Genomic DNA, 26712 nt, shown 5'->3' with positions numbered 1-26712 from the left:
GTTAGAAAATGAACAGAGTACATCCAAAGAATGTAAAATTATTAGAAAATACACCGAGCACAGTGGCTCATGCCTGTAATCACAGCATTCTGGGAGGCCGAGGCGGGCAGATCACGAGGTCAGGAGTTCAGGACCAGCCTGGCCAACATAGTGAAACCCTGTCTCTACTAAAAATACAAAAAATTAGCCAGGCGTGGTAGGGGGCACCTGTAATCCCAGCTACTCAGGAGGCTGAGGCAAGAGAATTGCTTGAAACTGGGAGGCAGAGGTTGCAGTGAGCTGAGATCGCGCCACTGCACTCCAGCCCAGGCAACAGTGCAAGACTCTGTCTCAAAAAAAAAAAAAAAAAAAAGTAAGAAAAGAAATCAGTGGAAAAAAACTAAATAACACAATCAACTAAACTAGATAGATCAGGAAAAGAGATAAGGCACAAATGAATACCAATAATTTTAAAAGGGACATAACTTACAAATAAAGTAGAAATGTACAGAGTATGAAAATACTAGGAATAACATTTGACTATATATAAATTTGAATACTCTAGATGAAATACACAATCTCACAGAAGTAACATCAAAACATATTTAAGAATAAATAAATGTAAATTAGATCTATAACCATAAAAGATCAGTAGTATCACTCTACCCATCACCAACCCCTAATAAATCAATCCATCACCAAACACCAAAAAACACTAGGCCCAGATGGTTTTACAGGTGAGTGTCACCAAATATTCAAGGAAGATATCATTTCAAACAAACCTTTCCAGAGAATAGAAAAAAGTAAAGTGCCCCTGAATTCATCATATAAGGAACGTAACACCTTGACACAACGGGCAGTATAAGGGAGAAAAATTGAAGCGTATATGACATAAATATTGATGCAAAGCTCCTCACAAACAACAGCAACAAAAGGAAACCAAATTCAGCAGTGTGAGTTGTTCTTTAAAAATGTAAATGAACAAAAGGCCCGGCGCGGTGGCTCACGCCTGTAATCCCAGCACTTTGGGAGGCCGAGGCGGGCGGATCACAAGGTCAGGAGATCGAGACCACGGTGAAACCCCGTCTCTACTAAAAATACAAAAAATTAGCCGGGCGCGGTTGTGGGCGCCTGTAGTCCCAGCTACTCGGGAGGCTGAGGCAGGAGAATGGCGTGAACCCGGGAGGCGGAGCTTGCAGTGAGCCGAGATCGCGCCACTGCACTCCAGCCTGGGCGACAGAGCCAGACTCCGTCTCAAAAAAAAAAAAAAAAAAAAAAAAATGTAAATGAACAGACAAGTTACAAAGTGCAAGAAGAGGTATGCAACATACATACCCAACAAAATCAACAACCAAACAGAATGATGGGCAAATTACATGAGCAGAGAACTCATAGGGAAGAAAACCTGAAGAGGCAATAGATGTGTGAAAAGACACTTCAATCTCACTGATAATTAGAGAACTACAAATTAAAACAACAAGGTGACATTTTATACTCATCAAAACTGGTAAACATTTATAAGTCTAAATACATGTGCTGACAAAGATGTCAGGAAAGAGGAACTCAAAAACTCCTTACAGAATACCTTGTTACAATTCCTTTCAAGAACAATTTGGTAACAGAGGTGAGGATGTCCAGCCCAGCAATGCCACTCCTAGGTGGTCCGGGTGAGAGAGATGCTCCCATATTTTGTACAAGAGGAATATTTATTGCCACATTGTTGGAAATAGTTGCAAAATAGAAGCAATTTCACTGTCCTTCAGTATGGGAATAAATATTTACATAAAAGTTTAAGACACATGAAATAAAAGTATATGTTACAGATAAACATACATGTAATAAAAATATGATACATATTTGAAGAAAAGATTACCTCTGGGGAAGGAGAATATAAATGGGAATGGTATTTTACCTGTATCTGTTTTGCTTTACTTTTTTCAAAAAGGGGAAATATGCAACAAATATGGGAAAATATTAACATCTGTTTAATCTGGTGAGTACATGTGTGCCCTTTATCTTATTTGATACATTTTTTATTTTGAAAAAAGAATTTAAAATATAATAAAGTTAAGAAATACATCAATGCATTGATACTAACTTTGCATTACAAAATTTTTTTTACTCCCAAGGAAAAAAGCTTTTCTACCTGAGTTGTTTTGTTTTACATCAGGGTCTTTGATTCCTAGGCTCTGCTCAGGAAACCACATTTGGCATCCTTGATGGCCAAGTATAGTACTGAGCTCTGAACTTCCAAGAACACCGAATGATTTTTTCCAATCTGGGCTAAGAAGAGCTTTTGTTCAAACATAAAACAATTTTGAGGGGAATCTGGAAGTACTAGTACTAGTTGTTCTTAATTACATACTAAGAAGCTTCTTACTAAATGGCTTCTTTTTTGAAGTTAAAATTAAATAACCCTGGCTAAAAGTTAATAGCTATTCACCAGTATTCTTCAGTCAAGATATTTGACAATAATAATAAGCATTACTGCCATTTCCAGCTCCGCCCCAATAAATCTACAGCCTGAAAGTACTAGGGCTCAACATTTTTCTCTGGAACCTGAATGTCACTGAAAGAGCAACTGCCACCTATTTCCATCCTTTCTATCAAAACAAGTAACAATGGCTAACACTTTTTAAGTACTTAAATTACATGCTAGGAACTGTCTCAAGACCTTGATAACTTTGTCCCCTCATGACAACCTTTAAGATGTGGGAACTTTATTACCTTTCTTTTTTTTTTTTTTTTTTGAGACGGAGTCTCGCTCTGTGGCCCAGGCGCAGCAGCGTGATCTCAGCTAACTGCAAGCTCCGCCTCCCGGGTTTCCGCCATTCTCCTGCCTCGGCCTCCCGAGTAGCTGGGACTACAGGCACCCACCACCTCGCCCGGCTAGTTTTTTTGTATTTTTTAGTTTACTTTCTAAATAAAGAAACTGAGGCACAGAGAAAGTCAAGAAGCAAAGATCTAAAATATCACTGACCAGCCATACTAGATTTGATAGGGAAAAGAAAATTTCCACTATGTCATGGGTTGTAAAAAAAGGCACACAAGTAATGTTTAAAATTATTGGCAACTGGCCATCAGAAACAGAGTTAATAAAAAATGATATTCTACAAGCAGCTGCTTCCTCTGGTTATGATGTCACCATAAATCCTTAAAACAGAGGAAGTAGTATTCCACTGTAGCACAAGAGAAAAGCAATTGACTAAATATCTGTAAATATGTGAAGAGAGTATGAGGGTAGATGGCATTTTAAAGGTACACTGATTATTTGGCATGCTGGATGTTCACAAACACACAGTCAAGTATCAGCTATCCTGCTTTCAAGGGCTTATACCTCCAAATATCTTCTTACTCATAATCAGATCAAAACAAAAGCACAACAACATATTTCACCAAATCAGTATATGTTATTAAAAATGCAAAGCTGGCCACTTACAAACTGCTGAGGGCTCCAGTTAATGGAGATTAAAGGAAACCATACTAATAATGGACTTATATGGTAAAGACGAGGAAACATCATTCTGAAGACATTTTGCACTAGAACACCATTCTCATTCGTCTGCACGACACTCATTTATCATGTAGTGAATAAACCAAAGAATCCATGTATAATTAGCTAGATTGAGAGGGGCCATTCAGAAAGACATCCACCACATGTCATGGTGACAGCACAGCTTACCTGAACCTCTAAGCAGCAAATTTAAATGAATGCAGAGGCTGAAAGGAAGATGTACAAGAATTAAAGCCAGCTCTTAGATATCTTTTCAAACTAAAAAATGACTTATTTAAGAACCTCCCACCAATCTTCCAAGGCTTAGAGACAGAAAAACTTCACTTTACTAACCTATCAGTCCACTATTTCATTAGGCATAAATCACCTCTGTTGCTTAATCTAGAATATTACTACTTTTCTGGCATGGAATTGAAGTAGTTTAGCTGAAAATGTAATAGCCATTTAGACTCTTTGCTTTAAATAAATATTGATTCACTGATTACTTACTAGTCTCAATCACATGCCATAGGATAGCTTTTATTGTATCTCTCTAGCTAAAACTCCAAATGATTGGGATTACTAGCATGTCAACCCAACAAGTGGCAAAAATGGCCAGCACCAAGTTTCCCAAAGGCTCTGGCCCAGAGCCAGTTCATAAACTCGTGGGACATTGGTGAAATAGGTCAGGACACTGGCGTGCAGACATTATTATCTGAAAGATCCAGTACAGCCTGCCCAGAGCCAAGCAACATGAGCTGAAAGGAAAATTCAGCTTCCAAAGCGTGTATACAGCTGGCACAAGGGAGAGGTGTAATGGCACAATTTCCACGTGGCTGGCCAGAGCTGAGGGTGATGTCTTTCAGCTTGTTCCAGCCAGCAACCTTCACCATAGCAGAAACTGTCCCAGATACAAGCACTATCATTTGCTTTGGGGAAAACACTTAAAAATCTTGAAGTAGCTAAAACACAGCCGACTTTCTGGAGACTGATACTTCAACTAAACCCACAGAGTTAGGCAACATTTCCTCCAATGGGCATTTTGCGGGGACAAGGGGAATGAAAATCAAAATGTAAGCATCAGTAAAAATATAACTTTATCAAATTGCTCTAAAAAGGAAAGTTCATAACTTAAATAACTTAGCAAAAAACATTCCTCTTTAGGCACACTAAATTCAACATAAACCTTAAGAAATATTTCTGGCCAGGTGCGGTGGCTCAAGCCTGTAATCCCAGCACTTTGGGAGGCCGAGACGGGCGGATCACGAGGTCAGGAGATCAAGACCATCCTGGCTAACACGGTGAAACCCCGTCTCTACTAAAATACAAAAAAAATTAGCCAGGCGAGGTGGCGGGCGCCTGTACTCCCAGCTACTCGGGAGGCTGAGGCAGGAGAATGGCGTGAACCCGGGAGGCGGGGCTTGCAGTGAGCTGAGATCCGGCCACTGCACTCCAGCCTGGGCGACAGAGCCAGACTCCGTCTCAAAAAAAAAAAAAAAAAAGAAAGAAAGAAATATTTCTATCAGCCTGTGCAACATGGCAAACCCTGTCCCTACAAAGAAATACAAAAATTAGCCAGGTGTAGTGGCATGTACCTGTAGTCCCAGCTACTCGGGAGGCTGAGGTGGGAGGATCATCTGAGCCCAGGAGGTCAAGGCTGCAGTGAATTATGATTGCGCCACTGCACTCCACCTTGGGTGACAGAGTAAGACCCTGTTTCAAAAAAAATAATAACGCCAAGCACAGTGGCTCACGCCTCTAATCTCGGCACTTTGGGAGGCTGAGGCAGGTGGATCACTGGAGGTCAGGAGTTCAAGACCAGCCTGGCCAACATGATGAAACTCCATCTTTACCAAAATTATAAAAATTAGCTGCGCGTGATGGTGTGTGCCTATAGTCCCAGCTACTCAGGAGGCTGAGGCACGAGAATCGCTTGAACCTGGGAGGCAGAGGTGGCAGTGAGCCAAGACTGCGCCACTGTACTCCAGCCTGGGTGACAGTGAGACTCTGTCTCAATAATAATAATTATTATTATTATTTAATTAAAATTTAAAAAAAGAAAAAAGAAGAAATGATATTTCTTAGTTGTAAGGGCATTTCCTATCAATTTTACTGGAAAATCACAACAGCTTCCACTTATTAACAATGTATCCCCCACTTTTTTTTTTTTTTTTGAGACGGAGTCTCCCTCTGTCATGCAGGCTGAAGTGCAGCGATGCAATCTCAGCTCACTGCAACCTCCGCCTCCCAGGTACAAGCAATTCTCCTGCCTCTGCCTTCTGAGTAGCTGGGATTACAGGCACACGCCACCAAGCCCAGGTAATTTTTGTATTTTTTTCACCATGTTGGCCGGGTTGGTCTCAAACTCCTGACCTCAGGTGATCCACCCACCTCGACCTCCCAAAGTGCGGAGATTACAGGCGTGAGCCACCATGCCCAGCCCAGTATATCTTATTTATCAATCTCACATCTCCTTCTAAAAAGGAATCCACATTTAAGAAGTACACTCATCCTACATATTGAGGGCAGTACTGAGTGCAGTAAAAAACTGTTAATGTACACAAACATGTACAGAAAATTCTGACAGATGTGTCTCAATAAAGTTCTGTGCTGGGGTGTGTTTTTAAAGCAGCTAGTGGTGTATTACACATGTACAGCAGTCATGTTCACCTTCCCAAACTCTCAAAATTCAACATTGAGAATTTTGCTTCCAATATGTCCTACATATTACAAAAGATCATTCAGAATGACTGTTTCTTCATGTAAGAATGATTCCTCACATAATTGTTTCTGACCCACACATTGGTTTGCGGTTGAAGACACTACCAATTGGTGTTAAAATGGATCAATCTAAGCTGGGCGCGGTGGTTCACACCTGTAATCCCAGCACTTTGGGAGGCCGAGGCAGGTGGATCACCTGAGGTTGGGAGTTCGAGACCAGCCTGGCCAACATGGTGAAACTTCATCTCTACTAAAAATACAGGATAGGCACAGTGGCTCACACCTATAATCCCAGCATTTTGGGAAGCTAAGGCAGGTGGATTACCTGAGGTCAAGAGTTTGAGACCAGCCTGGCCAACATGGTGAGATCCTGTCTCTACTAAAAATACAAAAATTAGCCAGGTGTGGTGGCACATGCCTGTAATCCCAGCTACTCGGGAGGGCTGAGGCAGGAGAATCACTTGAACCCAGAAGACGGAGGTTGCAGTGAGCCGAGATTGTACCGCTACACTCCAGCCTGGGCGACAGATTGAGACTCTGTCTCAGAAAAAAAAAAAAATTAGCTGGGCACAGTGGTGGGCACCTGTAATCCCAGCTACCTGGGAGGCTGAGGTGGGACAATTACTTGAACCCGGGAGGCAGAGTTTGCAGTGAGCTGAGTTCGCACCACTGCACTCCAGCCTGGGCGACAGAGCAAGAATCCGTCCCTGAAAAAACAAAAAAGATGGATCAATCTGCTGATCACTGGTTCCTGCAAGAAAGGAAATGTAATATTTTGTTAAAGTCACACAATGCTTTACCCAGCAGGCTTACTCTCTCTCATAACTAATGTATGTTTTCACAAAGTAATAAATTCCCATGGGGATAAAAAGTGACACACATTCACTCAAGTGATAAGTCAAATCAAATATTCCCCTTTAAGAAGCTCAAGGTATCCCACATACAATTTCTTTCAAGTTTGCATTCTGGAGTGCGTCGTATAAACCCAAACCTTCCTAGGATGCTGCATTCATAATGCTTTCTACACGGTTTCCCTTATCTAATCCAACTCAGGCAGCTGTCTCACTTCCAGTACTTTTCCAGCTCCTGATCCTCTATCCCTATTATCCAGACTGGTTACAATACCTGAAGATATAAGGGCCTAAGAGCCCCCACCCCATCCTGCGGAAGGCAAGCAAAGATATTATACATGACCTGACTCAAGGAACAGTTAAACATTTCCACATTGTTCAACCCCCTACCTGATATTCATCTAAGTTTTCATTTTAGGAAAAAATGAGTATCAAAATCACTTTATGTGCCCAAATTTCAATCATAACTTATTTTAGGCTTTGGGTGATACATACTGAGAATTCTTCAACTCAGCAAGAAGAATGTTAAGTCACACATGTGCTCAGAAGTAGAGGAAAAGTTTTCAGCCCAAGCATAAGGACTCCATTCACACTGTGCAGAGTTCAAAGGAGTCAAAAGGATATCTATTGAAGTGGGTTTTCCATTTTTTTCAACTTCCTTTTTCTTATGACAGTATTATTTATGTGGATACATGTTTTGTTAGAATCTCTTAAGCCCCTGCTGCTCCACGGGGAGGAGCTAGAGCGACTGTAGTCATGGGACAAGGGGACAGCCACATAGAAATAAAACAGAGACTCAGCAGCAGACCAAAAAGATGGGCGCACACAATATATGACTTATGCACAGGCTGGTGCCTGAGAGTGACAGCTCATGGCCCAGGAATAAAACATTCTGAGGCGGCTTTACTTTAAGGGAACCAGAAACACCAACCCTGAGGTAAAAGGAGGTGCTCTGGAATAAACCCTTCAGATTGAGTTACCCTGTAAGGTAAGGTAAGCTAGAAACAAAAGCTGCTGGGGAAAGGGAGTATGGGCCTGTAGAGACTTCACCTGCCTGTGAGTGAAAAACAGCAGTCTTTTTGGACAGAAGTGAAAATGCCAAACAAATAATTTTAGCATTGCAGATCCTCTCTAAAAACTAGGTTTAACACTGAATAGACCATATTTTAAAATCAATTAAGAACCTGAGGGAAGTTATTGTAAAACTACAAACATTTTATTATCAGAAAGCAAAAACACAGAAAAGTTAACATTTCCTTACTCCACCTTGCCCAAATATGCGATAGCAACCAGAGTAGCTGTATTTCCTAACTTCCTGACTTAAAGAATTTATAAAGTGAAAACCTAATACTTTCTGCTCATTATTGCACACAAGTAATTCCATATGATACTTCTGGGCTAAGAACAAATAAAAACTTGGAACCCAAGATGAGGCAGAATCTAGTTAAAGTAAAATTGAGCTGGAAAGCAAAAGTTGAAAAGCAAAAGAACTATAGATGTAAATGCAATATGGGAAATTAAAGCATTCAATATCAAATTAGAAAATAGAGAAACTGGTTGTCTAAGCCCTCATAGTAAGCAAATGACACTGGAGACTGATCTACTGAAACGCTCTGTGAATGCTGAAGAGCTCCAGGGCTAACCCTTCCCGTTGCAGCTCTGCACTGGTTTAATCCACAGGCCTCTGAATGAAAATCCACCCTCCTTGGAGATGAAAAATATAAAAATATTACAACCTTTTTTGGGGGGTGGGAGGCTAATGCCTTGGGCTCCATGATTCAGTCAGTTCACAAAAGCAAGAGGACTGTAGTATAGACTCAATTCAGCCAGCCAGAAATGAAACCCAAGTCACTGTTCCTCCAAGAAAGCAGACATGTTTTCCATCACACGCCCTCTCAGCTCAGCCTTCCCCGGACTCAACTCAGGTCTCATCCCTAACTGGCAAAGGTACTCAACTTAGCAGGAGCAGATGATTTGCTACATGTGGTTGTAAGGTGGCTTCTAGGCAAAACCATGACTGCAGAAATGTGTTCATGACACCTTCAGTTTATTTCAGAGTAATGTGTATTCAGATACCTTTCTTTACCAGAGAGATAGCAGCTTTCCCAGACTGGGGTTACCATGTTTACACAGTGAGGGCTTCGGCTGGCAGCAATTGCCGGCCTGCTTAGCACAGACAGGCGCACTCCACAAACCCAGGAAAGAGTTAAACGTTCTTTGCACTTGACTCAGTGGCTTCTCTTCACCACACACTCTCAGATCCCACCATTCTCTGAGCCACCCGTGCAGCCAATCAAAGCAAAGGAAGGAAATTATCCTGGCCGGCTGACAGCCACAGCGCTCTGATGGCCATATATGGTAAAAACCACTGTCAGAGCCCTGTCAGGCCTGCGGGCCGGCTGCTGTGGACATATCAGTGAACTGCAGCAGCAGGAGAAGCTGGCCAAGGAAACGCACAAAGGCTGCCTGCTCATCTCCAGGGGAGGGGGTGGGGTGGAAACCATCATCTGCCAGGGCACACACTTACAGTGAGTCACAGCCACTCACTGTCATCAAAAATAGCCCCGGGGTACATTGGGAAGTTCCTTCTGCCAGGACTTTGTGCTCCATTGTTAACTGGGAGTGAGCAGGGTGCCCACCCCACCCCTCTCAGCAAGACTGTGGAAAACACAGTCACAAGGAGAAAATGAAAAGGCCCTTCTGTGGCACTTCATGTGGTAATGAGGCCAGGCCGCGCTCGTGTGGCTGGCAGCTCGTGACATAATTTAGAAGTCATTGTTCTGCACCTGGTGCCCTCCCCCTGCATCCTCCATCCCTCCCAGTCCTGTCCCCCAGCTTTTCACAGCCCATACACTTGGCAGTTGAAGGTGGTCCAGGCATCAGACAGAATCTATTTCAGGAGGCAGTGAATGGGCATCCCATGACATGACAGGACACTGGCCGGCTCCGAACAAAATCCTCTGCCCCTAACACCAAAGCTACCAAGTGCCAAACATCCACATCTGTACAAAGGGCTACCGGCACTGCCACTGTTGTCTAAAACAGAGTACCGCAATGTGTAGAAATGGAAATTGCCTGTCAGCAATGCACAGTAAGGCGGACATGCAGCCAATGCAAATCCAGCAGGTGCTGGCAGAGACTGCGGATCACACAGAAAAGCACCGTCAGGAGACTGCCATTCCCTCTCAAGTAGCCCATGAAAGAAGGCACTTATCAGCATGGCGCCTGGCACTTAAAGGAAGCCCGCAACAAATGTGAACTGCTGCAATTTCATCACTGCCACTGTGTCCTCACAAGGCATGGTATAGACCAAGTATTTTCCAAACCTAAGACAATTCTCTGAACTGACAGAATGAAAGACCTGACAAGTTACTGTTTTTGTTATTAAACTCTCTAATCCCAGAGAAAGAATGCAAAGGATTCAGTGTCCATTAGACTACAGTTTTTTTTTTTTTGTTTTTTTTTTTTTGAGACAGAGTCTTGCTCTATCGCCCAGGCTGGAGTGCAATGGCATGATCTCGGCTCACTGCAACCTCTGTGTCCTATGTTCAAGCCATTCTCCTGTCTCAGCCTCCCGAGTAGCTGCGATAACAGGCATGTGCCACCATGCCCAGTTAATTTTTGTATTTTTAGTAGAGACGGGGTTTCACCATGTTGGCCAGGCTGGTCTCGAACTCCTGACCTCAGGTGATCCACCTGCCTCGGTCTCACAAAGCGCTGGGATTACAGGAGTAAGCCACTGTGCCCGGCTAGATCACAGATTCTATACCAAAAAAAAAAAAAAAAAAAATTGTTCACACTCAGAAAAAAAATTAAGAAAAATATACATGTACAAATCAAATAAGGACACAGCAACCTAAGTTCTAATCCACAAACAACCTCACGGTCTTAGACAACCACTCAATCTGAGTTCCAATTTCTACAACTGTAGAACAGAGGAATGATCCCACCCTACCAAGTGAAAAAATGGAGACACTGTTCATGAAGAGGACAATCCACGTACAATCTGCTGACATTCTGCAGTCTCATTTCTATGAAGGTGACAGAAGCCACTGCTTTTTCCTAAAGATGATATAAAGGAAAGATGCCACGCTGATCTAGTTATAACAAAGATCCTAAAATATAAAACAGTGCGTATTCTAATTATTTTCCCCATAACAAGCAAGGAAAATACCAATTTTGCCAAATTCACACTGAAAGTGAAAGGGTCACGAAACGTAGGCTTTTCTATCCTTCAGCTTCTTTTGACTCATAATGTTAGTTCACACTATGCATAAATGATTTGCTTCCCTTCCAATCAAATATTCTATTTCTGCAATACTATAAAAATCCACCTAAACTAGAGATCCTGGAGTCTGAAGGAGGAATGTGCTGACCACCTACTTCTTTGCCCTCCTGGGGACAGAGCCCCTCTACTAACTTAACAGTTTAAAAGCTGGGTTGGCTCCTCTTCTGTTTCATCTTTAGCTCCTACACAGAGAAAAAAAACAAAACAAAACCTGAATTCAAACTGAACCTTCTCTGTGATGTCTTCCTTACCTCCTAAGCCTAGGGTGAAACTGATCTCTCACACTCCAGTGCTAAAGCACTTCACGCACAAAGCAGCCCCCTGGAGAGATCAAGCACAGTTATTGAAGCTTCTTAAAAGCCTGGCTGGGCGTGGTGGCTCACGCCTGTAATCCCACTTTTGGAGGGCAAGGCAAGAGGATCACTTGAGATCAGGAGTTCGAGACCAGCCTGGCCAACACAGTGAAACTCTGTCTCTACTAAAAATATAAAAATTAGCCAGGCGTGATGGTACACACCCATAGTCCCAGCTACTCATGAGGCTAAGGCAGGAGAACTGCTTGAACCTGGGAGGTGGAGGTTGCAGTGAGTAGAGATCGCACCACTGCACTCCAGCCTGGGAAACAGAGCAAGACTCTGTCTCAATTAAAAAAAAAAAAAAAAAGCAAAAACCCACCACAGGTCCCTGCACATGCAGGCACTAAGGAATGAGTATGTGAATGAATGAATGTGATTTTTCTAAAGTATTGTGTTAAGTTTCACAAACATTTAAGCAATAGTTAGCTCTTTATATGTGCTCTGGTAATATTACTGATAATATTTTTCAAAATCTCAATATGTAATAAGTTCATTGTAAAAAAAGTATTTTTAAGTGCAGGTAATTATAAAGAAGAAAATAAAACATCACTTTTAGTCCCATCCATGTTAACACTGCACATTCTTTCCTGAAAACTAATAACACAATTGAAGTTAAGTATGAGATAATGACTATGATCTTATAACACATTTTTTTAGGTTATATGAAGGTATCATGGAATACAGGATAACAAAATCTTGCCACATAACATAACTTTCTCTTGCTATTGCAAGGAATCCCTCAATTATTCACTTAGGACTTAAGAATGTTTATATCTATATAGATATTATATTTCTATGTAGATTTTTGTTTTAAAGGCTAGGTGGAAATACAGTGTTCAAAACTACCAGAAAGCCTTTTAGGTCATTGTGAATTACTCATATATGAATTGTGTGAACTAACATTATGAGTCAAGTAATACAGTCTAAGAATATATGTATTAGTTATCAAATGCTGATTAACAAGTTATCCTAAAATTCAGCTGATTAAGACAATAAACATTTATTACAGAGTTGCTGAGGATCAGGAATTCAAAAACAGCTTATGTGGGTGGCTCTGGCCCCGGGTTTTTCATGAGATAGTGTCAACCAGGGCTGCAGTCACCTGATGGCTTGACTAGGGCTGCAGGATCTACTTTCAAGATGGCTCATCGCTTGGTTGGTTAAGTTGGTGCTGGCAGTCGTCAGGAGGTCCTATGGACCTTGCCACAGAGCTGCTGGAGTATCCTCACAACATGGCAGCTCCAAAAGAGACAAAGCAGAAGCCAGTGAGCTTTTATGACCTAGTCTCAGAATTCACACTCCATCAATTCCATCATACCCTGTGGTTACACAGGCCAGCTCTATTCAATGTGGGAGGCCACCTACCACAATATAGTAAGGCAAGTTTTTGGAGAGCCTGCACAAAAGCCTACCATATACATAGCCACCTAGTTTGCATCCTCTATCCAAGTGAGTACAGAGATCAAGAGCAAATAATTCTAACCACTCCCTCCATCTGTTAAGTGAATAATAATTTTAATAATGTGATAACACAGCCTGTGGTACCAGTGGTATGAAGAAGCAACTAAGATAACCCAATGGATGAGTTCCTCTGTTTCAGTAAATAATCAAAGGCAACATCTGAGCTGGATACTGAACAGTAAGAAGAGATCACCAAGTAGCATTGTTAGTGGAATACTGACTGAAATGAATCAAGATCTCTTCCTCAACAAACATGACAGAAACATTCTAAAGCAGCCCTCATCAACCTAGGTTCTATAAGACATTAAAGTCCTAATGCCCTAATATATGCTATTATAGGCAATGAGCTCTTTTCCATCCTATGCATCTAGAAGACTGGCTATGTATCATCCTTGGGAGAACTAAAAAAAACAGTCATTCGAATGATTTTCTGTAGAGCTAAATTCTTTCATAAAACCCTAGATGAAAAACTGCAACATGAGTTGAAAAACGGTTCACAGACATAAATAAAGCAAGATCCCAAATATTCCCATACACAGTTCCTAAAATAAATGGGAGAAACACAGTTGTGTATAAGAAAGTACCACACAGCAGGCCGGGCGCGGTGGCTCAAGCCTGTAATCCCAGCACTTTGGGAGGCCGAGACGGGCGGATCACGAGGTCAGGAGATCAAGACCATCCTGGCTAACACGGTGAAACCCCGTCTCTACTAAAAAAAAAATACAAAAAACTAGCCGGGCGAGGTGGCGGGCGCCTGTAGTCCCAGCTACTCGGGAGGCTGAGGCAGGAGAATGGCGTAAACCCGGGAGGCGGAGCTTGCAGTGAGCTGAGATCCGGCCACTATGCTCCAGCATGGGGGACAGAGCGAGACTCCATCTCAAAAAAAAAAAAAAAAAAAAAAAGAAAGTACCACACAGCTACAACAAAGGAGCTCATGGGAGAGAGGAAGAGATCATGATCCAAAAAACTAAGAGACCTGGCCATACCCATCCTATCCTGGCCAGAGCAGTGCTCTTGTCCCAGGCAGTTACTGTGAGGGTGAAATCAGCTATCACTCCGATTCACCAAAGTTGCTTCACAGTACTTCACAATACTCAAGGAAGGAAGGGAGAAAGAAAGCAATTTGGGAAGACAGGAGCCATCTAGTTTGCATCCTCCACCCAAGAGAATGTCAAGAGATCTAGAGCATATAATTCGTACTGATTCCTCCCACTCTTACTTGTTTAAGGCAGGATTTACAGGCTTGTTGTGATATGAAGTGTGTGTGTGTGTGTGTGGTGGGGGGAGGCGAGGGGTTGTATGTGTGTCTATCCAGAAACACTGGTGTGTATGAGCCTCCACGGTTCACAATAGGGAGGGAATGCCTCAGTTCTATCTACATCACGAGTGTGGCTGCTCCACAAAGGAAAGGCTTATTCATGCCAACGTGGTAGATTACACAGAGGGCTGAAAACCTGTGTGCTCTTGAGACAAGGCAGCTTGTGCAGTTGTGGCAAGAAAAAAAAGTATCCCTCATAGCCAAAACCACAAAGCCAACTTCTGTTCAGCAAGACTGCTATTATTCATCCTCTGAAGGACTAAAGAATAAGTAAATGCACTAAGCCACACCTTGAAAAGTCATGGCAGAGTGGCAAGCCACAGCTTGATGGAAGCATTACAAAAGAGAGCGAGAATCACGTGTGCTAATCTAAATCACCCCACCTCAGGACTGAGGACTTTCCATATTCCTCCAGCAGCAACCGCTTCAAAAATCCCACTTTCCCTAATAAAACCTTCCTAACAAAAAACCTGATAAACCATACGCTTAAAATAAGCATACATTCATTCTTAAGCATGCTGCTTGCTGCATGTGTGTGTGTGTCTTTGTATATGCATGGGCTTTGATGTATTTACCCCTATTACTCTTTTCACTTTAGATGTTAAGTCCTAGAAGACAGAGACCATATCTAACTTATTTTACATTCTCCCAGAATCTAACCACAAGCCTCATGAGGTTGCAATAATAAGCCTTATTTACTGCTGACACTAAATAGCTTTCAAAAGAAATTCATGGAAAACCATGTTTTCAAATGGGAGCCTTTCTGAAAGGGTCATAATCCACCTTAATTCCAACATGTACATATTCAATATTATCATGTACAGAGTCCCAAATGCATCACCAAAGCTAACTTGCCTGTCTATAACCAGAAACAAAAAAGGGAAAACATTCTCAGAAGCCCATGAGGTAACTATTAAAAGCCATACCCACCTCTTAAGGTTCATGTTTAAAATTATCCCAGGCTGCTATCAACATGTATTGGAGCCTAACACACATCTAAACATCATTACTATCTTCATATTATAACCGGGAATTTAGTTTTTCTTTGCCTTTAAACCAAAGCGACACCTCATGATAGAACTATTTCATAGTTGCCAAGACACTAAAGTTATAGGAGTCTCTTTTCCAGGGTAAAGAGCCCTAGTATTACAAAACCCTGTACTGAAAAGGGATTAATGGGTTCACCGTGTAGTTGGAGTCCCCATCATATTTCTTCTTCGAGGCTGTACTTTTAACGAGGAGACAAACACCTCAGTGCCAGTCTGCTAGGACGCTTTCTTAGACATAAGTGCTCCTGAAGGGCACAGGTACTGGCACACAGCATGTACTCAGCTTATAGACAATCAAACCAACTAATCACATATGAAGACTCACTCATATTATATAAACAATCAAATATCAGCTGTAAAATGTATAACCATTATTCAAATATTCATGACTATACCAAAACTATAAGGTAGATATCAAGAAGGCAGTCAGCCCCATAGAGAAATGTAGGTTTTCTGATAACATGGAAGATGGTTCTATTTTCTACCAGCTACTGATGCCTGGTAACCAGCCAGCATCTCAGGTAGGAATAGCAACTCAGAAGAAAAGAAAGGCAAGTGTCACCTGACGCTCCAGGGCTCATGTGCCAAGCCTTGCCACAGCAGATCCTTCTGAGAATTACCCAGGCACACAACTGTCATAAGGGACCACAGGACCACTCCTCTTTGCTGGGCTCAGCTTTGCCTTAGTGAAAAAGCAGTCAGGAGTAAAAAGGCATCTACTTTCCAAAGTTATACACTGAATTAGGGGGACAAAAATGGAACAAATGTGTTTGCTGAATTTTGAGTACACACCAGCTGCATTGGAAATCACTTCATAGCTGAGAACCATGGGAGGTGAGAAGCATTTCTGACATCATCTAGAATTACCAAGGCAGAAAATAACTTTTTTTTTTGAGATGGAGTCTCGCTCTGTTGTCCAGGCTGGAGTGCAGTGGCATGATTTCAGCCCACTACAAGCTCTGCTTCCCGGGTTCACGCCATTCTCCTGCCTCAGCCTCGCGAGTAGCTGGGACTACAGGCACCTGCCACGACACCTGGCTAATTTTTTTTGTATTTTTAGTAGAGATGAGGTTTGACCATGTTGCCCAGGCTGGTCTCGAACTCCTGACCTCAGGTGATCCACCCGCCTCGGCCTCTCAAAGTGCTGGGATTACAGGTGTGAGCCACTGCGTCCGGCCAGAAAGTAACTTTTATACACAGCTGCTTATGTTATAGAGAGAGAAAAACGGAGGAGCGGAAGGATAAAGAGACACATCCACGTCCCACTACAAGTCAGTGACTGAGCCAGGACTGAACTCCACAGCTCATCAATTCCCAGATTTGTGATCTTTCCTCTATGCCACACTGCCGCTAAGAGCTAAACACACACACTATAATACACAAAAATCTCACACAGTACACGTGAACCTATCAATTACAGAAACCCAAGTATTGATCTTATTTCCAATAGTTGTCACAGGGCTTAGTTTATACCAATGTCACCTCCTCTAAAACAAACTAATATTTAAGGAGCAAAGCTACACAGACAGTATTAAAGCCTGGGAAAGACCCTTGAGGCTCCTCTAAAAAGCAAAACCTCATCTAAACATGACAATTTATAAAGCAACTTATTCTATCCTAGTTCCCGCAATGCTGGTTAAAGAACAAAATACAAGGACATATTCATTAAGTGTAGGTCATTGAATGCAAGGGAAAACCAAATCATAAGATCAGTTAGCTGGGGCACTGCATACAGGTCTCCCTCAAATGGGTAAGTGAAACTCAGTTTCTCATGGTTTGTAAAAGCAAAGACACAGAACCTTTGTGGATGTGAAAGTTGAAATGAGATGTCTGAATTCAGAGGAAGATTAGCCATTCATTATGTCTATTTTGTGCTTCTTAATTGGCTTGTTCCATTTCTTTGAAGGAAAAAAAAATGTCTTACATTTATCCCTCAGTCTATAAAAGGGGAAATAAAAAACTCGTAACTCCAAAACAGATCATTGTGCTCCAGTGTCTGACCTTAGCTGACAAGCTATGGCTATTTTCTCAGTTGGCTGCCATAAAGCCTACCAGTAAAATGTCAGATTTCCAAATGTCCCTTGCTCTTGGGGAAGGAATAAGTTAAAACAATGTGGAGACCAAATCCAACTGGCCTTGAGTTCAAATCCCCACTCCAAAACCAGATTAAGAACAGTTATAACAGTGTCGTATACTTATTTGCCACTGAACAACAATTTTTTGAACAGAAATAAAAGTATCCAAAGAGAAAATAAATTTTCAACTTAATGAAAAGATTCATCTTCGCCAATAAGAAGGTACATTTGAAAACACATATCAAATTTGTTCCCCAAAGGCACCCATCTCCCTTCTTTGGTTAGGAGATGGTTCTACTGTGTTAGCTATCTGGCCACTGAAGTAAAAATTAGATGTTATAATAAAACAAGTTAGTCACCAGCATCTCTGAAACAAAAGTCCAAGAGAATTGGACATTTTCCCAATGAGAGTTTTCCCAAGGAAAAAACATCAACACACAATGGGAAACAACCCTTTGACAGAAATTCACTTTATTGTAACCACTCTCAGAATCACACGGTCCATTGTGATGAGATGCACCCTGAATATAAGGGGCTCAGACACAGCAGGGATCCACTTCCCCTGCTGTTTTCAGCAGAGTGGAAACAGCTGTCATACGACTCAACATCTGCATCCTCACCAGCACCAAGTCCTTATCATTGGAGCTCAGGACTCACCAAACTCACTTTCCTCCTAAAAGCTAACCAGAAAACAACTGTTTCTAGGCCCTCTTCACAGCTTTTTTTCTTCATTATTTGCAATTCTGGGATTTGCTGATAAAGTAACTACAGATTTTGATCTGCCGTATTCATGATTGGTCAGCAAGTGCACAAAATTCCTATCTAATCTCCCACCTGGGAGCAGACTTTCTGGGAGGATAAAGGAAGGAGGAGGGCTTGGAACCCCACTGAAGTTGAAGAACACATAGAACCATTCTCAGTAAAGATCCGTTATCTCTCCCACTTGTTAACACTGTTTAAATCCTATGCTGAAACTCATTATTGTCCAGAATTGAAATCTGTATTGAGGACATTTTCTTGAGTTCTTGTTCCATTTCCTACTCAAAAAAAAAAAAAAAAAGAAAGAAAGAAAAAAGAAAAGAAAAAGGGCTCATCCTTATGACTTCACAAAAAAGAGAATATTATCTTACAAATTTCTGCCCATTTGAAAATGTAACTGTTTTTAAAACTTTACTTTGGAGTAAAAGCCTGTTTTTAAAATTGCACTCTAAAAGAAAAATTTTTGTGAAAAGCAGATGATTAAGAATGCAATCTTAAAATTCCTATGCCTGCCCATGCTCACATCATCATTATAATAATGTTTTCATCCACAGAGGGCATCCCCAGAACAGAGGTCACTACTCTATTTAATGATCCTCTGTTAGAGGAAAACTGATGTGGTTAGTAAGGCATGTGGAACTTAACCTCAATTACATCAAAGTCTAATGGTTTAACAAATACAATTCTTAGTGAACTGTCAATCTATTAAGGAAAAAATATGGAGACTATCAGAGGGTGTCTACCAGAATGGAAGATCAAATTACCTACCTTGTGCAGAGGGAGGACAAGGAACGCTCCTCCCCCACTTGCCTCTATGATTATGGCAACAAATCTGGGATTGACAGCACAAAAGGAACTATCCCAGGTCACACGAGAAACCCGGATGTCATCATAGCACTGGTCATTTTTCACCGCTTGCCCAAATACATGCCGAAACTTGCTCTGTCGTACCACTCGCCTCATTGTGTCTGCAAAGGAAGAGTGAGAATTATGTTAGAATTGTGCACCAAACTGAAAAGCTTTACTTTTACAAATGAAATGTTCCAAGTAGGAAAAACAGAATGGTATGGCATTTTGTCTGCTCTCCTAAAAAGTAGCCAAATTGCAATCCAAATTTCTTTTAGCAGCACATATCCGGAGACAACTGCAAAATGCGTCAGGGAAAGAATTACAAAGAAATGAAAAATTCCTAATTCAAGATCCAGAAACAGCTCATCAGTTTTAATTTCAATGGAAAGATTAAGGGAAAGAATTAAAGAAAATTAGCCTTTCAGGGTTGGGTGGGAGCTGACAAATAACGCACTTCAACCCTTCCCCTTTTATAGATAAGAAAACTCCAAAGTGAAATTCGCTGGTAGAGGTGAGGCTGAAGAAAGCCGAAAAACAAGTTATAATTTTGTGGCTTTGTCCTCAGCCTGCCAAGGTAATTTTTCAGATTGTAAACATTTTCCCTACACATCAACACTCTGCTGTCTGAGAATTATATCTATTCCCCAGAGTGTTTCAACAAGAATAACTATGGGAGGAATTCAAAGACACAGCCATCACCCTTGACTTCAAAAGCCTTCTAATCTCCTTTTAACATAGACGTAATAATCAGAGCAACTCACTACACCAAACCGCCTAGTGCTAAGTGGTACACAGTGAGAAACAGGAAAAGTCAGCCTAAAGCAGCCTAACGGGTAAGAGCCAGATCTGGGAAAAGCAGAGCAAAAGTATATAAATGGAAAGCAATGTAATCAAAGTGATGTTTAGGGTGACAGCAAATGTGGCAGAAGCACACTGGACGGCTTAGACAGGAACAAGCTCAAAGCCAGGTACTGGGCTAGGAAGCTATTTGACAGTAAACCAGACTTGAGGAAGGCCTGAAGTGATACAGTAGTAACAGTTGGGACCTAGGAAAGGAAAAATGCAGGGGCTATTGTGGAGGGGAAACAAAACCAGGCTGGGTTTTCACTGAGCTGATCATCCACCACAGCCACTTCCCTAGTAAACCAGGGCTCTGAAGGGGAGGGGAGGTGACACAGAGCTAGGTTCCTAGGCTGCCTTATGTGTCATTTCAGACTCCAAATTCCACTAAATTGTCTGATAGACACTGACAGCTTTGTGCTTTAGGATCACCAGGCCCTCCCTGATTAAGATTTCCTAGACTGTACCCAATGTAATTTTCCTATGTGCTACTGCAGGACATTGTGTTCATGTTGGTTAGATAGAAGGATCCTGGATAAAAATCTAAGTGGAAATGGAACATGCTTCAACATCGACAACTCAGCTGAAAATCAGATCCTCATATACATAGGAGAGCTAACACCTGTCCATTCATGCCAGATGGGACACATGGTGGGCTGTTGCTAATTCTTTTCCTCTAATTCCCTTCCTCACGTCCCTGAGCCCACTGCTAAATGAAGAGACAAATTTATTTTTGCCAGAGTCTCTTACCCTTCCAAGGCATGTGTGAAAGTGGCCTCTCTCCAATGCTGGGGGCATGTAGCTGGGCTGAAGTAACAGACTCTTGGCAGGCAATTGAGCATCCACGTTCCTCAGCCCAGCTGTTATTGCCTGACTTTCCCAGTTGACTACCAGGGCCATATATTTTGAGTCTTTGGTAGAGGAGATGGCAAATGATATGTGGCCAGGGTCCTTCATTTTGGAATCAGTTTGAATACTTCTTAAGCGTGAGATAAGACAGCTTCCGTGAGGTGGTGAAAAGCAAAAGGAAAGCACATCTATACAAAAGCCAACATACAGCCAACTGGTCTCGGGATCCACTTCCCCACACAACCATCTGCAACCATCTGTACAAGTTATAGAAGCTGCAATCCCCACAAGCATCTTCAAGCAAGTGTTTCAAAAGTTAATGTAGAAGAAAAAGGATTGCACCATGCCAGAATTAACATCCTTCATAAATAAAACGTTCTTACAAATTCATACAATTAAAACCCAACAGAAAATTAGGCAAAGGATATGAAGAAGTAATTTACAAAAGAAACACAAACAGCACTTATCTCCCTCCTAAAATCCTAATAAAATGAAAGCAGGGAAAAACTTGAAAGGACAAGAGGACTGGAAAAGAACTTACAAGAGAGCAAATGTGACAACAAACTTGAAGATGGAAAGCTGTCATGCACATGTAACTGACAGAAGTGTGAGTGTCCTCTATTCAGCTGAGTCTCAGGAGGAGCTCACAAAAAGGACATCAAGGCCCACTGTGAATCCCCAGAACACTCTAAGGAGAAATTGTGTCTCCAAAGACAGGGATGTGGGAGAGGGGCTGCAGAGAAAATGACTGAAAGCCTGAATTAGGAGCAGCTGGACACCCAGATCCGCTCCATTCAGGGCTGCACAACCAGGGAATTGGCCTGCCCTCTCCCCAGCAGAAGCCAAGATAGGCCTGACTGTAGGCCCTGGACTGGATGACACCTAGCACAGGTGTGAACAGGTGCCTCACTGACAGCCTGGTTCTATACAGTGGGGCCCCCAACCCCTTGTCGCTCCTGGCTCCCAAGATATCACCTGCCCCACCCAACAACAGATCAGACATCACTGCCCTCAGTGAGGTCCACCATTCAACGTGCCCCTCCACCCACACAGGCATAAGGTCAGCTTTTAGAACCTCACTTTTAAATGTGAATGGATATTTGAGGAAGGCCTCTTACTTGAAAAAGAGACAATTTTTCCTCTTCACTCAAATAGGCCAGATACCCTCTAACCTCACAAAAATATAAACATTAATATAAATATTTAAAATGCTTTGTCTTCACTGAAAGATACTATACAAATCTTCTGGCTGACATACATACTAAACTACCTTAAAAAGTGATTTCCACCAGGCGCAGTGGCTCACACCTGTAATCTCAACACTTTGGGAAGCTGAGACGGGCTGATCAGGAGATCAAGACCATCGTGGCCAACATGGTGAAACCCCATCTCTACTAAAAATACAAAAATTAGCTGGGCGTGGCAGCAGGCGCCTGTAATCCCAGCTACTCAGGAGGCTGAGGGAGGAGAATTGCCTGAACCTGGTAGGCGGAGGCTATAGTGAGCCAAGATGGTGCCACTGCACTCCAGCCTGGGCGACACAGAAAGATTCCAACTCAAAAAAAAAAAAAAGTTATGTCCATATTATGCAAACTTATTTTCATCCTAAATACATGTGGACAGAATGATATAAAAGTTCTTTTGCTACAATCACAGAGTAGAATGTTAGCTATAGAGCAGAGAGAGTAGGAAAAGTCAGTGCTTCCACAGTGCTGTGCTAAGTCAGGCATCTCTAAGCGGAGCTTGAAGGGCAGCGTGAGCCCATTCACTTCCAAGGTCAAATCTGATCTGGGCTCAGCTGTGTACATGTGGCATAGCCACTTTTCTTGCACAGAATGTCTCAGGCCCTCCAGGCACACAATAGAGAATAGCAATTAAGAGAGCAAACTCCAGAGTCAGACAGCCTTGTAAGTAAGAAGCACAGCTGTACTATTTACTTCCTGGCCATGGTACAGTACAGCAAGTCACTAAATCTCCATTAAGTGTTAATTCCTCTATCCAAAAATGGGTATAATGCATATAAAGTTGAAGTGATCATTAAATGATCAATTGGTGATGGGATGGTGGCAGGAGATTCTTATGCTATAATAGTACCTTGTACGGTTAAATACACAAAATTAATCACTCAATAAATACTAGCTACTACTGTCATCCTAGTAACTGACATAAGATAATCTGGATTCAAATCCGAGCTCTGCAACATATTAGCAAATTACTTAACCTCTCTGAGCCTCAGTTTCCCATCCACAAAATGAAGGGAATGATACCTATAATAAGAATGCAGGCCAGGCATGGTGGCTCCCAGCACTTTGGGAGGCTGAGGAAGGCAGATCACTTGAGGTCAGGAGTTCGAGATCAGCCTGGGCAACATGGTGAAACCCAGTCTCTACTAAAAATACAAAACTTAGCCAGGAGTCCCAGCTACTAGGGAGGCTGAGGCATGAGAATTGCTTGAACCTGGGAGGCGGAGGTTGCAGTGAGCCGAGATCACGCCACTGCACTCCAGCCTGGGCGACAGAGCAAAACCTTGTCTCAAAAAAAAAAAAAAAAAAAAGAATATAAACCAACCACAGACAAAGAAAGCCCAGACCCAGATGACTTCACTGCTAAAGTCTATGAAACATTTAAAAAATACCAATTACTCACAAATTTTTTCCAAAGATAGAGAAGGGAACACTTCCAGACTAATTGTATGAGGCCAGTATTATCCTGTTACCAAAACCAAACAAAGACATCTCAAGAAAATTACAGACCATATCTCTTATGAATACAGATGGAAAAAATCCTCAACAATACCAGCAAACCAAATCAAGCAACGTAGAAAAAGAATTAGAATTATACACCACAATCAAGTGGGATTTATCCTAGAAATGCAAGGTTGGGTCAACATCTGAAAATCAATTAATGTAACACATTATAGCAATAGAAGAAAAAAAATCACACAATTATCTCAGACATAGAAAAAGCATTTGAGGCTGGGCACAGAGGCTTATGCCTGTAATCCCAACACTTTGGGAGGCTGAGGCAGGGGGATCACTTGAGATCAGGAGTTCAAGACCAGCTTGCTCAACATGGTGAAACCCTGTCTCTACTAAAAATATAGAAATTAGCCAGGTATGGTGGTGAGTACCTGTAATCCCAGCTACTCAGGAGGCAGAGGCAGGAGAATTGCTTGAACCCGGGAAATAGAGGTTGCAGTAAGCTGAGACAGTGCCACTGCACTCCAGCCTGGGCAACAGAGTGAGACTCTGAATCAAAAAAAAAAAAAAAAAAAAAAAGCATTTGACAAAATTAAATACCCTTTCATGACAAAACACTCAAGAAACTAGGAATAGAAGGGAATTTCCTCAACCTGATAATGAGCATCCATGAAAATACCACAGCTAACTCAATATTCAATGGCAAAAGATGCCTTCTCCCTGAGATCAAGAATAAGACAAGCTTGACCACCCTTGCCACTTCTATTCAGGATTGTAGTACAGGTTCTAGCCAAGGCAATCAGGCAAGAAAGAGGAATAAGAGACATTCAGATTGGAAAGAAGTAAAACTATTTCTGTGTGCAGAAGACATGATCTTATATACAGAAAATCCTAAGGAATCCACTAAAATAACTAGTAAGTTCAGTAAGGTTGCAGGATACAAGATTAATATACAAAAATCAACCTTTTTTTTTTTTTTTTTTTTTTGAGACGGAGTCTTGCTCTGTCACCCAGGCTGGAGCGCAGTGGTGCAATCTCGGCTCACTGCAACCTCCGCCTCCAGAGTTCAAGCGATTCTCCTGTCTCAGCCTCCCAAGTAGCTGGGACTACACCACACCCGACTAATTTTTGTATTTTTCGTAGAGATGGGGTTTCACTATGTTGGTCAGGCTAATCTCGAACTCCTGACCACAGGTGATCTTCCTGTCTTGGCCTCGCAAAGTGCTGGGATTACAGGCATGAGCTACCATGCCTAGTTGTATTTTTACAAGCCCAGAAGAAACAATCCAAAAATGAAATTAAGAAAACAATTCCACTCACAATAGATTAGAAATAAAATACTTAGAAATAAACTTAATCAAGGAGGTGAAAGACTCGTACTCTGAAAACTCAAAACACTGTTGAAAGAAATTAAAGACACAACTGAATGAAAAGAAATTCCAAGTTCAAAAATCAGAAGACTTAGCGTTGAGATGGCAAGATTCCCCAAACTAAGATATAGATTTAATGCAATCCCTATCAGACTCCCAGATGAATTATTTGTAGAAATGAATGAAGGTATTGCAAGGGATCCAAAAATACCCAAATGACCCTGGAGGGAAAAAAGAGAACAAGTTAGGAAGACTCCTATTTCCTGATTTCAAAACTTACCTCACTACAAAGCAACAGTAATCAAGACAGTGTGGTACTGGAATAAGGATAGACATTTATATCAATGGAAAATAATTAAAGTCCAGAAGTAAACTCATACATCTTTGGTCAACTGATTTTCAACAAGAGTGCCAAGACAATTCAATGAAAAAACTCTTCTCAACAGATGGTACTGGAACAATACGTAAAATAGCTAACTCAAAATAGATCAAATACCTAGATATAAGAGCTAAAACTATAAAACTCTGAGAAGAAAACACAGGAGTAAATCTTCATAGCCTTGGATTGGGCAGAGGATTCTAAGATATGACACCAAAAGCACAAGCAACAAAAGAAAAATTAGAAAACCTGATTCCATCAAAATTTATAACTTTTGTGCCTCAAAGGACACTATCAAGAAATTGAAGACAACTCATAGAATGGGAGAAAACTTTTGCAAACCTTATATCTGATAAGGCACTTGTACCTAGAATATATAAAGAACTCCTACAATTCAATAATAAAAACACAGTCCAATTTAAAAATGAATCAAAGGACTTGAAGACATTTTCCAAAAAAGATATACAAATGTCCAATACACATGAAAAGTTGCTGGACATCATTAATCAATGGAGAAGTGAAAATCAAAACCACAATGAGAGACTATTCCATACCCACTAGGATGGTTAAAATAAAAAATTCTGAGAATAACAAGGGTTGATGAGAATGTAGACAAATCAGAATCCTCATACACTCCTAGTGGAAATGCAAAATGTTGCAGCTGATGTGGGAAAGTCTGGCAGTTCCTCAAACAATTAAACAAAGAAATACCATAAGACCCAGCAATCCACTCGTAGGCATACACTCATAAGAACTGAAAACAGGTAGTCAAACAAATACTTGTACATGAGTCTTCATAGCAGCATTATTTACAATAGCCAAAGGGTAGAAGCAACCCAAATACAGACTATCCATTGCATCCAATGGATAAACAAAATGTGATATTACCTGTACAACAGAATATTATTCAGCAATAAAAAGGAATGAAGTGGCCGGGCGCGGTGGCTCAAGCCTGTAATCCCAGCACTTTGGGAGGCCGAGATGGGCGGATCACGAGGTCAGAAGATCGAGACCATCCTGGCTAACACGGTGAAACCCCGTCTCTAATAAAAAATACAAAAAACTAGCCGGGCGTGGTGGCGGGCGCCTGTAGTCCCAGCTACTCCGGAGGCTGAGGCAGGAGAATGGCGTGAACCCGGGAGGCGGAGCTTGCAGTGAGCTGAGATCCGGCCACTGCACTCCAGCCTGGGCGGCAGAGCGAGACTCCGTCTCAAAAAAAAAAAAAAAAAAAAAAGGAATGAAGTACTAATACATGCTACAACTTGGTTGAATCTTAAAAACATTATAAATGAACGAAACCAGTCATAAAAATCTACATACTAATTTATATGAAAGTCCAGAATAGGCAAATCTAGAGAGACAGAAAGTAGATTCAT

At 41.6% G+C, this 26712-nt stretch overlaps 1 protein-coding gene across 3 annotated transcripts in view; it reads right to left on the bottom strand.

Moving 5' to 3' along the window:
* The window catches only part of LOC105468323 (coronin 1C), an 89188-nt gene that overhangs the window by 39019 nt on the left and 23457 nt on the right, over positions 1-26712 (bottom strand). For 2 of the 3 annotated variants that reach the window (XM_011718411.2, XM_011718413.3), the window contains exon 2: positions 19119-19318. In XM_011718411.2, coding sequence (XP_011716713.2) covers positions 19119-19313 — 195 coding nt within the window. In that variant the 5' untranslated portion in view covers positions 19314-19318. Of the gene's footprint in view, positions 1-19118; positions 19319-20789; positions 21107-26712 lie in introns of those variants that run through there. The other variant, XM_011718412.3, reaches the window with a different exon arrangement.

This window comes from Macaca nemestrina, chromosome 10 (genome assembly GCF_043159975.1).
Source record: "Macaca nemestrina isolate mMacNem1 chromosome 10, mMacNem.hap1, whole genome shotgun sequence".
NCBI lineage: Eukaryota > Metazoa > Chordata > Mammalia > Primates > Cercopithecidae > Macaca > Macaca nemestrina.
Note: the sequence above shows the minus strand (reverse complement) of the source record. Positions and strands in the feature narration are given on the sequence as shown.